The 14189-nt window shown below is 60.8% G+C and overlaps 1 protein-coding gene across 1 annotated transcript; it reads right to left on the bottom strand.

Annotated features, from left to right (window-relative positions):
* Window positions 1–682: 682 nt before the first annotated feature.
* Window positions 683–13552, bottom strand: RAC2 (ras-related C3 botulinum toxin substrate 2 (rho family, small GTP binding protein Rac2)). Its single transcript, XM_005883227.2, has 7 exons — window positions 13393–13552; window positions 11262–11333; window positions 5219–5336; window positions 4465–4527; window positions 3978–4137; window positions 1490–1622; window positions 683–933 (listed from the first exon to the last, which is right to left on the bottom strand). The coding sequence occupies exons 1-6, from the start codon at window positions 13425–13427 to the stop codon at window positions 1492–1494; spliced, it is 579 nt and encodes a 192-aa protein (XP_005883289.1). The 5' UTR covers window positions 13428–13552; the 3' UTR covers window positions 683–933; window positions 1490–1491.
* Between the last annotated feature and the right edge of the window lie 637 nt (window positions 13553–14189).

The raw sequence follows: 14189 nt of genomic DNA, 5'->3' as shown, positions 1-14189 counted from the left end.
CCAATAATGCCATCTGAGCCCCCTCGATCACGCTGCAACTGAAGACATGATATTTCCAAACTGGAATCAGTAAATTTATTTTCTACTTAAGCAGGTTGAATCGGGTTTTCTGTTTGCAATAGCAAAGGTCCTGGCGAGCAGGGTCTGAGGCAGCTCAGGATCCCGAGTGGAGCAGAAAGACGAGGGCGGCAGGAGCCAGCTGCACCCCGGCTTCGGGCTGGCTGGGCAGCGCCCACAGACTTCTGGGAAATCTGATTGTTTTCTGTTGTCCCAAAAGGAGCATTAAGACCAGAGGGACACACTCCTGAGACACTCATATGAGCGCAGTAGAAGAACTTTCAGACAAGCAAGACCAGCAATACTGGAGTGGATGCCTTAGGGGGAGTGAGAGGCCCGTCCCTGGAGGCATACAAGTGGTGGCCGGCAACCATCTGGCCCAAAGTTTCCAAAGGAGATTCAGGGGTCGGGCGGGGCTGGGGTAATATTATTGGGTCCTGGGGCTCCCCTCCGGCCCCTGGGGAGGCAGGAGCATGCGGGGATCGGGACACAGCACCTACGGATTCACACCTTCGGACCCTCGGGGGCCTCCAGCACAGAGAAGACCATCAACCAAGCTCTGAGCACGCGCTAGGAAGCGCCACAGGAAGGGGGCAGCGTGGCCAGCCGGGGTGCCATCGGGTTCTGTTATTGGGTCCTGGGGCTCCCCTCCGGCCCCTGGGGAGGCAGGAGCATGCGGGGATCGGGACACAGCACCTACGGATTCACACCTTCGGACCCTCGGGGGCCTCCAGCACAGAGAAGACCATCAACCAAGCTCTGAGCACGCGCTAGGAAGCGCCACAGGAAGGGGGCAGCGTGGCCAGCCGGGGTGCCATCGGGTTCTGGGTGGGGGCCCTGGAGGGTCGGAACATCTGGCTGGGAAGACTGGGACACCTGGAGGGAGACAGGCAGGGTGAGAATGTGGGGACAGCCAGCTCGCAGCTTCCCGGGCTCACAGCTCATTCCCACCTTCCAGCTTCTGGTCAAGGTTGTCCGCCCGCCAGGACGGCCCCCCCTGCTCTTCCCCGACACCCGGTCCTCCCCGTCCTTCTTCTGCTCCAATCGTCTCACAGCTCTGTCTTCCCTGCCTCCCCCAGGATGTGGGGCTCGGTTCTCCCTGCCTGGACTGGGCTCCCCTAGGGGGCAGGGGCTGAGGTGTCTCTAACCCTTCTCTTCCCTGCCCTCCTGCAGGGAGGGCAGAGGGCGGGGCGGGGGGGGGGGCTCAGTGACACCCAGGCCTTGGCTCAGGTTACCTGGCTTCTTCTCATACCTTGGGCCTTCCCTCTGGGAACCCGGCTCACTGAGCTGCACTGGCTCAGGCAAATGGGGAAACTGAGGCCACTGCTTCTCCTCTTCTGTCCTGGTCTAAATACCACTCCCAGCGAAATGGAGGGCCCTGCCGGCCACAGTCTGCTGTGCGATAGGGGTGGGGGTTGGGGAGGGGCCTTACCCCTAGAGGATGCTGCAGGGGCGCTTCTGTGGCCGCGTGGGCTGGGGACACAGGACGGCCCGGATGGCCTCGTCGAAGACAGTCTTCAGGCCTCGCTGGGTGAGGGCCGAGCACTCCAGGTATTTCACTGAATCTGGGTGAGGCCGCGAGAGGGCAGAGGCCCAGGTCAGGGGAGGACCCCGGGCAAAACCCCCTCCCAAGACACGTGCCTGCCCCAGGCTGGGGGCCACCGGGGCTGTGCCGCGCAGAGCAGGGCACTGGCCTCTCTGTGCCGCTTTCTCATGCCTGGAACAGGGAGCCTGAGTTCAGTGGGAGGGTGACGACCCGCAGGAGCAGGTCTGTGTCTCTCCTGGACACATCAGCCCTTAATTTGCGGAAGGGAGGCGGGAGTTTGATACTTTCCCGGGAAGGAAAGGGCTCAAGCCCGTGACGGAATCTCTCCACGCTCAGCTTCTTCCAGAAAAGAGACCCACACCTGCCGCCCTGCTTCCCCCACGAGGCCTGCCCCACGCGTGGCCCACTCACAGGACCTCCCAAATGTCTGACCATTCCTTAGCTTCTCCCCATTTTCAAGATGAGGAAACTGAGGCTCCTCGAGGTGAGGGCGTTTGTCCAGTCACACACGACCCTGAGGAAGCCGGGGGCCCTCGGCCAGAGGACAAGAGGAGAGGCCCCCCCCCCCCCCCCAGGATGGGAGATTGAGCTGCCCCACAGCTCCTCACTCCAGGCTGGGGAGGAGCCCATGGGCAGAGGCAGCTGCTGCCTGGGCAGCTCTGCAGCCCCCACCCCCAAAGCCCTTGGCCTGGGCTGGTCCAAGACAAGTTCAAAGTCCCTGCCCCTGACACCCCCCACCCCCCGACTGGGATCATCTCCAGGAGAGATTGGCTAGAGGCCAAGACAGGACCCCAGGTCATCTCCTTACAGAGGGGAGAGGACTTTTAGGGACTCTGTGGGCGGCTTTGCAGGTGGGGAGACTGAGGCCCAGGGAGAGGCCACTGGCTCAAGGTCACACCGACAGTGCCAGAGCCTAGAGCAGCATCGGCTTCTCAGGCCCCTACTCATCCCAAAGCGCTTCTTTAAAGGGAAAGGGCTGAGGGCAGGCGGCAGCGTCAGCCTTGGTGGAAGGGGTCCAGGGGGACCGGCTGGTCAGAAAGAGAGAAGGCGGGGGTGCCATCCCCCATACTCGTGAGGGAAGACTGCGGGCCGGACCAGAGCCCCCAGGATGGGGCACGGGACCCAGGGCTTCAGCAGAGCAGAGGTCCCCGAGGGAAGATGGCCATGTCACTGGGCTAGTCACGGGAAGGGGGAGGTGGCAGCTGCGGTTTCTCTTCCTGTGAAGAGATGTGAGTCCCCAGGGCCCTCCCAGTTCCGGCGGAAGGAAGAGTGGTGGGGCTGAGGCAGGGATGGGGTGGGGAGGCCTCACTGATTGGGGGCGAAATCCTGGGCCTGCAGGACCCTGGGGTGAGGCAGAGCGCCCTGGGTAGCTGGGTCACTGCTCATAGTGGCCAAACCTACTAGTGGGCCTGGGCTCTTGGGCAAGTGTGCCCTGGGCTGTAGGTCGGTCAGGACCAGACTAGGAACACCATGGGAGAGGCCAGCCCATCAGTCATCGCTTCCCTGGTGCAAACAGCCCTGAGCCACCACCAGGAGGCCCCTAAGCCAGCAACTTCCTGTCCTGTGTTCAAATCCCAGCTCTGCCACCTACTAGCTAAGTGACCTTTAAAAAGCCGCTTTACTTCTCTGGGCAGTGATCAGGAGGCAGAGAGGTTGGGCGGGGGAGGGAGGTGAGGAGGCAGAAGGGAAAGCCTCACCCTGCAAACCCAAGGCAGAAGCGCCTCCTCTGGGAAGCCTTCCTGGAAAACCCAAGCCTGACTTGGCTCCTCTAAGCGACCACAGCACACCCCACTCCATTCCTGCTTCTCTCTGGGCAAAACACACTTTATTTCAAGATCTGATTAACTAGAGGCCAGTGCATGAAATTCGTGCACACTTAGGGTCCCTAGGCCTGGCCGGCAATCAGGGCCTTCTGGCTGCCGGCCGGGACCTCCCTTCCCTGGCTCCCGGCTGCCGGGGCCTTCCTTCATTCCACACTACCCCCTGGTGGTCAGCGCACATCACAGTGAGCAATCGGTCTCCTGGTCAAACTCCCATGGGGACAATTTGCATATTAGGCTTTTATATATATAGATAGCTAACACAGACAGATCCCCATGCGTGGGTGCTGGGAGCCAGTCTGTGTTAGTTACTACTAGGTGCCTCGTGTATTAATTCATTTAATTCTCCCAGAACTATTCCTATAGCCAGGTTTTACTGATGAGGAAACAGGCACAGAGAGGCTAAGTGATTGGCCCAGGGTCACACAGCCAGCACACGCACAGCCAGGGTTAGGACCGCACAGCCTGGTTCTGGAGCCATGTCTGCAGTCACGAGAGGCTGAGTTGGGGCTCCCCCAGCATCCAGGTCCCCTCTCTGAGCCCGAGCCCCATACCGATCTCCTTGGCCAGTGCCAAGCCCTGTGGGTAGGTGATAGGTGCCAGCTTCTTCTCCTTCAGCTTCTCGATGGTGTCCTTGTCGTCCCGCAGGTCCAGCTTGGTGCCCACCAGGATGATGGGTGTGCTGGGGCAGTGGTGCCGAACCTCGGGAAACCACTGCGTAGGCGTGGGGACGAGAGGGGCACGAGAGTGGGGGAGAAGAGGGGTGCCACGTCGTGAGAAGATAAGGGGCGGCATGAGTTTGTGAGAAGAGACGCGAGGTTGCACCGGGGCGGGGGGCACGTGGTTGCAGGAAAAGAGGAGGTGTGATTTTGTGCGGAGATAAGAGACAGGCATGAGGTTGTGCAGGGAGGAGAGAGGACAAGGTTAGAGAGGGCGGGCAATAAAGCTGACACTCCCAGCCCCCTCTGAGCCCCCCCCCCAGTCTCATCCCGGCATCTCCCCAGCACTGGTTGGCACTGCCCCAGGGACAGCTCAGCTCACCTTGGCACGGACGTTCTCATAGGAGGCTGGGCTGACGAGGGAGAAGCAGATGAGGAAGACATCCTAGGGACAGAGCAGGCCAGGCTACCCGTGAGGGGAGGCCCGGGGTGCCCCACCTGCAGCCCCTCCACACACCTGGCAGCACTGAGCAGTGGCGCAGCCCAGGGTAAGGGGGTAGGGTCCAGGCTGCTGCCTGTTTATCCAACACCTCCCAAAGGCCAGGCCCTGTCCTCACACAGACCCGGCAGCAGGACTGCCGCCCCATTCCACAGATGGGAAGAGTGAGGCCACAAAGGTTAGCGGGTTTGCCACCTGGAGCTCCAGAATCCACACTCCTAACCAGGCACTCACTACCCCACCATCCGGTTACCAGCCCTGGAGGGAAGGTCAAGGGTGGAAGGGGTGGGAAGTGGTGGTTGCCCAGCAACCACAGAGCCACCTGCAGGCTTACCCGGTCTCTTCTCGCCCCACCCAGCTCACCCTATCGAAGCCCCATCCTGGGTCTGCCTGCCCCACCCACAGGGAGCCCAGTGGCACCAGAGCCCCTGGTGGGTGGGACTGGGAAGAGGGCAGAGTGGTCAGGGGGACTGAGGGAGGGGTCCCTGGCTGTGCCTGGGGAGGACAAGGCAGAATCCTGGAGCTGGGCCTTAGGGGAGGGTCAGGGTTCACCAGGCCAAGCTGACCCAAGGGCACCCCACGCAGAGGGAACAGGGGGAGCAGAGGCCGGCCCCCAAGAAAGGCTCAGGGAGCTCACCGTCTGCGGGTAGGAGAGTGGCCGGAGGCGGTCATAGTCCTCCTGCCCGGCAGTGTCCCACAGCCCCAGGTTCACCGGCTTGCTGTCCACCATCACGTTAGCTGAATAGTTGTCAAATCTGTGGGGCGCGGGCAAGACAGAAGGGTCAGTCTCCCGCCCCAGAGCCCGGGGCCCTAGTCCAGGCCCAGGTTGCTGGAAGCGGAGACCCAGAGAGGGCCTGCAACAGGACCAGAGTCACACAGCACCACGCAATTAAGTGGGTTTTCTTTTTCCCCATTACTGATTCGCAACATAAAAAATCAAAAACTCGGGTAAGCATAGAGCAGCGGTTCTCAACCTGTGGGTCGCGACCCCTTTGGCGGTCGAACGACCCTTTCACAGGGGTGGCCTAAGACCATCCTGCATATCAGATATTTACATTATGATTCATAACAGTAGCAACATGACAGTTATGAAGTAGCAACGAAAATAATTTTATGGTTGGGTCACAACATGAGGAACTGTATTTAAAGGGCCAGAAGGGTGAGAACCACTGGCACAGAGGGAAACATTGTCTCGATCGTTTTCCTGCCCTCACCTGTTCTTTGGAGAGGCGGTTTTTCAAGGCTGCATAATATTCCCTCCAAGGTTTGATCGGACTAAATGTACCCACCTCCTGTGCTGGACATTGAGGCTGGTCACCCAGTATTTGCTGAATAAGAACTTATCCCCGTCTTAGGTTGGGTCTCCCCGGAAGCAAACCCGGGGGTGAGGGGTGGTACAAGTGGTTTATTTGGGAAGTGAGTCCAGGCAGCTACAGGAGGCCAGTGGGGAGGAGAGGAAGGGCAGCAGCAGACATAGGGTGAGCTAGTGGGCCAGTGGGGCTCCGGCCAGCCAGGGCGCCCGGGAGACAGCGTGGGCCATGCTAGGGCGCCCCCCAGAGGGGGCAGGAGCTGGGGTATTGCCCACCCTCTCCATCTTCCACTTTTAGAGGGATGTCCTGGGATGTTGTTTCCCTTGTTATCCAACCCACACTGAAGCTGTCAGTCACAGGAGGTTTGGGGAAATGCCATTGGCACATGCTGGACAGACACATGCCAAAGGGTGGCATGGGCACCAACAATGACCCCTGAAATCTCCCTGCCAGTACCAGCGAGGCCTCCGGGCAATCTAACAAGCTGACAGATTTAAAAAAACACACAACAAAAAACAATTCAACAGTATTTTTCACTACACACATTCCTGAGAAGAAGGTGCTGGTTCCTCATGCCATGGGATGTCACCTTCTCCATGCAGCCCTCACGGAATGCTGCTCAGTGACAGGCCGCAGAGCCCTAATGCTCCAGAATAACTCCAAAGACACCTGTCCTGAGAAAGACCCCACATACAAAAAAAAAAAAAGTTAACAGCCTAACTTTTTTTAAAATCCTCACCCAAGGATATGTCTATTGACTGAGAGAGAGAGAGAGAGAGAGAAGAGAGAGAGAGAGAGAGAGAGAGAGAAACACACACACCCACACATCGATGTGAGAGACAAACACTGATCAGTTGCCTCCTCTATGGATTGAACCCACAAACCAGGTATGTGCCCTGATGGGGAATAGAACTCACACCTTTTGGTGTGTGGGATGACCCCCAACCAACTGAGCCACCCAGCCAGGGCAACAGCCTGGCGCGTTAACACACTGCACTTGGGGAGTGATCCTGGTTACTCTCAGCTCCTCAGAAGGCCCTGCTCCCTCCTGCCTGGAACGATCTGCAAACTCCTCCCTGACTTCCCACTCTCCTTCCTCCCTCTGCTGGGCTGACTCTTACACAACCCCTCCTCCAGCCTTATCTCAATGCCACCTCCTCCAGGAAGCCTTTCCTGATTCCCAGCCAGGTTGGGTCCCAACCAGTAATCTGTGGTGAACTCAGCATCTCAAAAGCAGGAGCTTGTTCCTCACTGCACACTGAGGCCAGCACCGTGTTTGGCACATAGTAGGTACCTACTCTGGGCACCACCCATACCACTGGGGTTTCAGGTCCAAGGAGACACCACTGGGCACGACGGGAAAAGAAGTGTCTGTGTTGTCTTTGGCTTCTTTCAGGATGAGCTTGGGACACTCTCTTCTCTGATGTTCCAGTCTGAAACTCTGGTGCCCAAAAGCCTCCCCAAATTCCTGAGCCAAAGGTGTCTGCCTTCTCCGGGTCACCCCCTAGGGTCTCATGGGCTGTGGTCTGGCAAGGGCGGGAGGGCTGCATCCTAGGATCTGTAGCCACACCGAGCACCTACTCTGGGGCCGGGCAGAGGGCTAGGGGCCTTCATCCCATAGGTCATGAAGTCCAGGGTGACCCAAGACCAAAGGACCTCAAGTTCCTCCCAGTAGAGAGATGAGGAAGCCGAGGCCCCAAGACCAGGCAGCTCATAAACAAGAACCTGAACCCTGCTTCTCCCATGACCCCCATTAGGGAACCTGGGGCCAGCCGTCTGGGATCCATCCCCCAGAATCGGGAGGGAACAGAGATCTCCTGGTAAAGCCTTGTCCGGGCTGTGTGACCCTGGGTGAGCAACCCAGCCTCTCTGAGCCTCGCTGTCTTCATTGTGAAAAAGCCCTATCTCTTGGGACCATTGGGAGGCTCCAAAGAGACAGAGGACATTAAAGCCACCCCGTGGGGAGATGCTGAGCCGCTGAGTGACCTTGTGATCACTGCCCCTGCACACGCTCCACTATCCCCCCACAGAGGACCAGCGGTCAGGGCCGGGATGTCTGCGGGGACTCGCCAGGGACCTGCAGCTCCCGGGGGTCCCCCTGACTCCACAGGCGGCCTCGGCGAGAGGGCCTCACACACCACTGTGCCCAGCCCTCGATCCCGTTGCCAGAGGAGGACATGGGCTCAGAGGCAGGAAGGGGCTTGCCCAAGACCTCACAGTTGGTGGCAGAGCCTGGACTGGATCCTGTTACCCAATTCAGAGCCCGTGTGGCAAGGGTCGCTGCAACTTCACGGCTGGGGACTCGGTGGAGTTTGAGCTGGGGCCTGGGGGCTGACTGCGAACTCTGGGGAGGGCAGGGAGCGCCCATTTGCTGAGCACCCAGGGGCGCCAAGTGCTGCTCCAGGCCCCGCATGTCTCGATCATTCCAGTGCACCTGCCATTGTCCCCGTTTTACACACGAGGAAAGCGAGAATCAGAGACTGGGAGTTCCCTGCCCGCCGTCACACAGCCGGGAGGTTTCCACCCAGAGTCTGTGCGGCCTCTTTCTGCACTCGCCAGCCCTGACCCTAGACTGGAATGGAGGAGGAAAAGGGGGGCGGGTGGCGGGTGAAAGGGGTGCCCTAGTTCCAGCACCTTCTCAGGGCAGACTGCAGCTTGACCTGCCTGACGAGCTCAGCTCTGTTCCAGCAGCTGGTGGGACGGACAGACAGACGAGGACAGGGCCCTGACGGCCCAGAGCTCCCATCCCAGGAGTCAGGGGGACCGGCTATGAAGGACGTCAAGGGGCCCGGGTGGAGGGAGGGACCACCTGGAGGACAGAGTCCAGGGGGGTGATACCTGGGTCAGGAACTGAATGGTGGGGAGGGGAGAGCACAGAGGCCTGTGGGAGCTGGCGTGTGTGGGGTGATGGGAGAGGTGGGGGCGGCATTCCGGGCTTTGGATGCCAGGGTAGGAGATGGGCTTGAATGGTAACGGGGCCAAGAGCTTTTCACGTTTGAAAGCTCAGCTGGGCTTCCATTTGAGAACGGCTATAAGGAGACGTGGTGGGAAGGGGAGACCCCCTGGCCACAGGTCTCCCTGCCATGTCTTTGCATCCCCAACATCGAGAGAGGTTTGGTCTCCCCATTAGTGAAATGGGGGTCTGAGCAAACCCGCCAGTCCCTACCCCAGAAGCTCTTCTGACCTCTATCCTGTCCAGCTGCCTGTTTCCCCAGCCCCGCTCCCCTGCTGCCCCCGCCCTTCAAGGGCTCAGTATAACCTATGCCCCCCCCTCCCCGCAGGGGCACAGGCGTGGCCCCAGGAGCCGCTCCGGGCCTGTCCGAGCTGAGCCCCTCTCTAACGGGGGTGGCAGGCAGGGCTGGTCACACACTTCGCAGGGTCCGGTGCAAAATGAAAACACAGGACCCCTTGTTCAAAAATTAAGAATTTCAAGACGAGGGGATATGAGAGCATTAAACCAAATGCAGCCCCTTCCACGCGCACGGGGTCCCTGCAGCTGCAGGGACAGGGCGTGGTGAAGCCGGCCCTGGTCTCTGACCAGCTCCTCAGTCCAGCGGGTGGACCTCGTCCAATCCGTTCTGGCTGTTCTGCAAGGCTTCCCAGGCCAAGCGACATCACCAGCGGCCAGTCTCTCCGAGTTGCTGAGAGCACCTGCCCCCCGAGAACACACCTTCCGTCTCCCTGGACAGGGGAGGGAGCCGGGCAACGAGCTGGGCGTCTCCCAGCCCCCACTTCCTACAGAAAGGAAAGCTGAGGCTCAGAGAGAGGATGTGACTGGTGTAAGGGCCCTCAGCAAGCGTGCCCTCCAGCCCAGCAGGGACAGGCCGAGGCAGGAACACACTCAGGTGACCAGGCCTCCTGCAGCAGCTGCCTCCCCCTGACGGATGCCTGCTTCCGGCTCCGGTCCGAGCCAGCCCTCCCTCCGCTGGGAGGTGCCGTCACCGTTTGATAATTGATGGTGACCTGGCAGATGAGGGCGAGTGTGGGGAGAGGTGTGCGCGGGCGCCACGCTATGGGGAGGCGGGACCAAGCTGGGGCAGTTGTGGGTTTTCCAGGCTCCCCGTCCAGGTGTCCCTGCCCTGTCCTGGCTGCCTGCGCCCCGCTCCTGCCTGGGCCGGGTCAGTGTCTCAGTTGAGGGAACTCAGGGCACCCGGGAGCCTGGAGGCAGGCCCCTGAGTGGCCGGGAGCTTCCTCTTCCTCCTGGGTGACCTGGTATCGTAATTCCCAGCTCCCATGAGGGTCAAATGATGTTTTGTGAGGCCAGCATGCAACAGGCCCTCAAAGGATGGCAGCTGCAATCAGTCCTACAGCCCCCCACGAAGTTCAAGTCAGGAAAACTCAAACATATCTCCTGTGTGTGAGACAAGGTGTAGGTTCCACTGAGCGTAGACACTGCGAGAGGACAGTGGGCTGGCCTGAAAGGCACTGGGCTGGGGGCCCTGCATTCCCCAGGCTCATGGTCAACGGTCAAATGACGTCATTCTGGGGAGTGAGAGACCCTGCAGGCTAGATCAGGAAGGCTTCCTGGAGGAGGGGGCCCTAGAGCTGGGGCTGGCGGGCGTAGCCATGTGGACGTGTGAAGAACAGGTACCCAAGGCAGAGGGGACAGCAGGGCAAAGGCCCCGAGCGGCAGTGGAAATGCCCAGGAGTGTGTGGTGAACTGAAGGGGCCGTGAAGCTAGGCAGGGAGGTTGGGAGAAGACCACACAGAGCCTCGGATGCCGAGCTAAGCGCTGGGAAGTTGCCCTGTGAGTGATGGGGGCCCCTGGGGACCGGCAGGGGAGGGGCTGGTGCTTCCCCCTTATCCTTCCTTCCTGAGTCTGGCACCCACACTTTGTCACAAACATGTCAAATGACAACTCCGACTCCGCATCTGACAGAGGACGGCCTCTGATTGGCCTCCAGAGGGCACTGCCCTCTCCCGCGACACACACGTGCCTCCTGGTATCTCTGCTCCTTGTGACCAAACCCCTCGATCAGATCATCTCCTTCCCCACCCTGCCCCTCTCCTCCCCTTCGCTGCCCCAGCCCCTCTTCCCTCCCTGCCCCTGCTCAGCCTGGCCCCCCATCTCCCTTTTCCTTGAGGCCCTCTCGAAGGCCACCCGCTCCCCTTCAGCACCCCCCACCCCGACACGGTCTCTCTCCTTTTAGGAGCCCCCAGCCTTGCCCCCTGACCGTTCATCTCGGCCTCGGTGGCCGCCTCCCCAGCCAGATCCTTAGGGGCCCTGCCAGGCAGACCGGCTGGGGCATCTCCCGGTTGCTGGACCCCAAGTGCCCACACGTGGCTGGCACACAGAAGCGCCTGAAAAGGGGGTGGGCTCGAGATGCGTGTCGCCCCGCCCTCCCGGTGCCCGCCCACACGGAGACTCACACGGTGGGGATGTACTCTCCTGGGAAGGCATTGGTGGTGTAGCTGATGAGGAGGCAGGTCTTGCCCACGGCTCTGAAAGACAGGAAGTTCCGGAGGGCGTCAGTCACAGGCCCGGCCTGGTCCCCGAGCCCAGCCCTCAGGAAAGACCCAGGCTCACCCCTCTGGGCCTCAGTTTCCCCATCTGAGGATCCCCGTGTCAGTGTTCTCAAACCTGAGAACCATGGAGTCATCGGGGTGCTTGTCAAAGGGCAGACTCCAGGCCCCACCCCAGAGAGTCTGACCCGCGGCTGGGGGCGGAACTGGGAACCTGTGTTTTGAAAAGCTCTCCCAGGTGGCGCTGATGGGGGACCGAGGGTTAAGAGCAGAGGGTGCCCAAGACACCCCTGAACTGGACAATGCCGCAGGGACTCCCGAGCTTGACCAGGGCTCTGCCCTCACACCTGGTCCACCCCCTGCCTGTGGCACCAACTTGGGCCAGTCCGTTCATCTCTCTATGCCTCAGTTTCCCCATCTAGAAAACAGGGGTGAGTCCCTCCTCAGAGGAATGTGCTGAAAAGGAAATTAGACGAAGCCCATAAAAAACCAAGCGCAGTACAGGGCCCGGCTGTTGGGGAAAGCCTGCCCTGCCCCCACCATCCTGCCTCATCAGCGAGCACAGCAGTTCAGAGCTCAGAGCTTTGGAGTCAGAGAGACCTGGCTTCCAATCCCGTAAGGTCTTGGACAAATTAATTTCTTTGAGCTTCAGTTCTCCCACCTGTTCAATGGGCCTAATATCAGGGTTGGTGAGAGGATAAAACAGAGGGGTGTGACTGAGCCCAGGGCCCGACACATAGTAAGTGCTAAGCAAATAGTGCTGGCCCTTGAGTCACGCTGTCTTCCCAGGGCCTGCTGGGCTGGGAGGGGACACAGGTGGAAGCCCAAGGGGCAGGCCAGGCTGTCCCCCCTGCCTCCACTGCACTGTTTCGTCACTTCCTGTTCTGAGGAGCTGGCTGCCTGTCCCCCCTCCCCAACCCCCGCCCCCAGGGCCTGCCAGCAAGGTAACTTTAAATGACTGGAACGTTGCCCTTGGCTTCCGCCCTGACCTCCTCAGATCAGATACAAAGCAGAAGTGGGCAGGCAGGGAGATAACGTCCCGGCCAGCGGTGCCTCAGAATCAGCTGAGGGCAGCCTGATCAGTGGGCCCGCCCCCTCGGCCCATCAGAGTCAGAGTAAGCCGGGGCCCCAGGTACCCGGGCCGGGAAAGATCGGAGTCTCTCAGGGCCTCAGGCTGCCCATCTGTGGAATGGGAGAGTTGGACAAGAAGCCTGCCCAGCTGGAACGTGCTGGGCTGGGCCTATGGAGAACCAGGACGAACCAGTGGCTGGACCCTGAGCACTGTTGCTAGGAGGCATTTGGACCTGTCACCTCACAGCTCAGGAAACTGAGGCCCACCGAGGGCATGACAACCCAGAAGGCGCCTCAGCCCAGCCTGTCCCAAACTGACCCCCGCAATCACATCTCTTCTGCCCGCCTCCTCCCCTGATCGTCTCTCATGTCCCTCCTTCTGCTTCTCACCCACATCCCCCCACATCCTCCCAATGGGGCCGCTGCGGGGGAGGGGAGGCGGCGGCGTTTACTGAGCACATACTATGTGCAGGACAGTCCCTCAAAATGCCTGAAGTGAACCCCACCAACTCTGGTGGGAGATCCCAGACGGCCAAGCCGAGGTTCAGAGAGGCCCTGTGACTTACCCAAGGCCACACAGCAGCATTAGCCAGGGACGAGAGCCCAGATCAGCCTGGGAACAAGGGCCAGCTTTTGGCTCCCCACCCTCCACCTGCATCCACAGAGCTGAAGACGGAGGTCCCATGGGAGGCCTGCCCCGGCCCCCGAGGTACTGGCGAGGGGCCCAGGCACCGCCACCCGCAGTCCTATGCCCTCCACCCAGGAGGCTCCCGGGGTGAGGTGGACGGAGAGAGTGAGGTGTCCTCACCCCACCCCAGGGGCTCCCTCTGGCTCCGGGGAGAAGGGACAGGTCCTCCTGACTGCCTCCGGGGCTCCCACAGGTAAGGGGGCTTCCTGGGGACACCTGTGCGGGAGGGTCTCAGGGCTCCCCGGTGGGGGCTGTGAGGAAGGTCAGCCAGGTACCTACCCATCTCCCACCACCACACATTTGATGGCCTGCATCGCGTCGGGACCTGGGGCGGCGGTGACGGCGGAGCGTCTTCGGCACCAGGGAGTGGAGAGCCTGGTAGGCGCCCCGCGGAGCAGCAGCAGCGGGACCGAGGCAGGAGGAAGCGGAAGGGGAACTTGCCCAAGCTGCCCTCCCAGCCGTTTGCAGAAGGCGGAGCGTGCGGTCTGGCGGAACAGCTGGGGGTGGAGGGGCCCTCAGGTGCTGGGCTGGGCCCTGGCCACCCCCGCGGCCATCCCTGCTCTGGGGCACTCGCTGGAGACCTAGGGACCCTCTCAGCTGGGGACTCACTTCCACGGGCAAGGCCAGAGCTGTTCTCCAAGAACTTGAGGTTTCCAAGAATTTAGTTGGCACTCAATTTAAGCAATAAGCACTGAATGAGCATCTGCTGTGGGCCAGGCTCAGTATCAGGTAGTGGTGAGTCCAGGTGGCCGGGTCCTGGGGAAGATAGGGCCTCGTCACGGTTGTCCATCGAGGCCGGAAGGGATGGGGCCACAGGGGACCTACCGGTTGGGGACCTCAGCGTGCCACAGAGGGAGAGCGGGAGGCCCGGAGGTGGCGTGCAAGCCAGCCCTTGAAAGGTGGTGAGGGAGAGAGGGTGCTCTGGGGAGGGGGTGCCTGAGCCAGACACTGAGGCTCCCCCCAAAGAGAGGCCGGCGTGGGAACCCCTGAGCAGGGAAGGATGGGAGATGGGGGGGTTGCTGAGGCAGGAAGGGAGGTGGGGTGAGCTCACAGAGAAGGGGAAATAGAAGGGAAGT

Source organism: Myotis brandtii, unplaced genomic scaffold (assembly GCF_000412655.1).
Source record: "Myotis brandtii unplaced genomic scaffold, ASM41265v1 scaffold78, whole genome shotgun sequence".
Taxonomy (NCBI): domain Eukaryota; kingdom Metazoa; phylum Chordata; class Mammalia; order Chiroptera; family Vespertilionidae; genus Myotis; species Myotis brandtii.
This window is presented reverse-complemented; position numbering and strand designations above follow the sequence as displayed.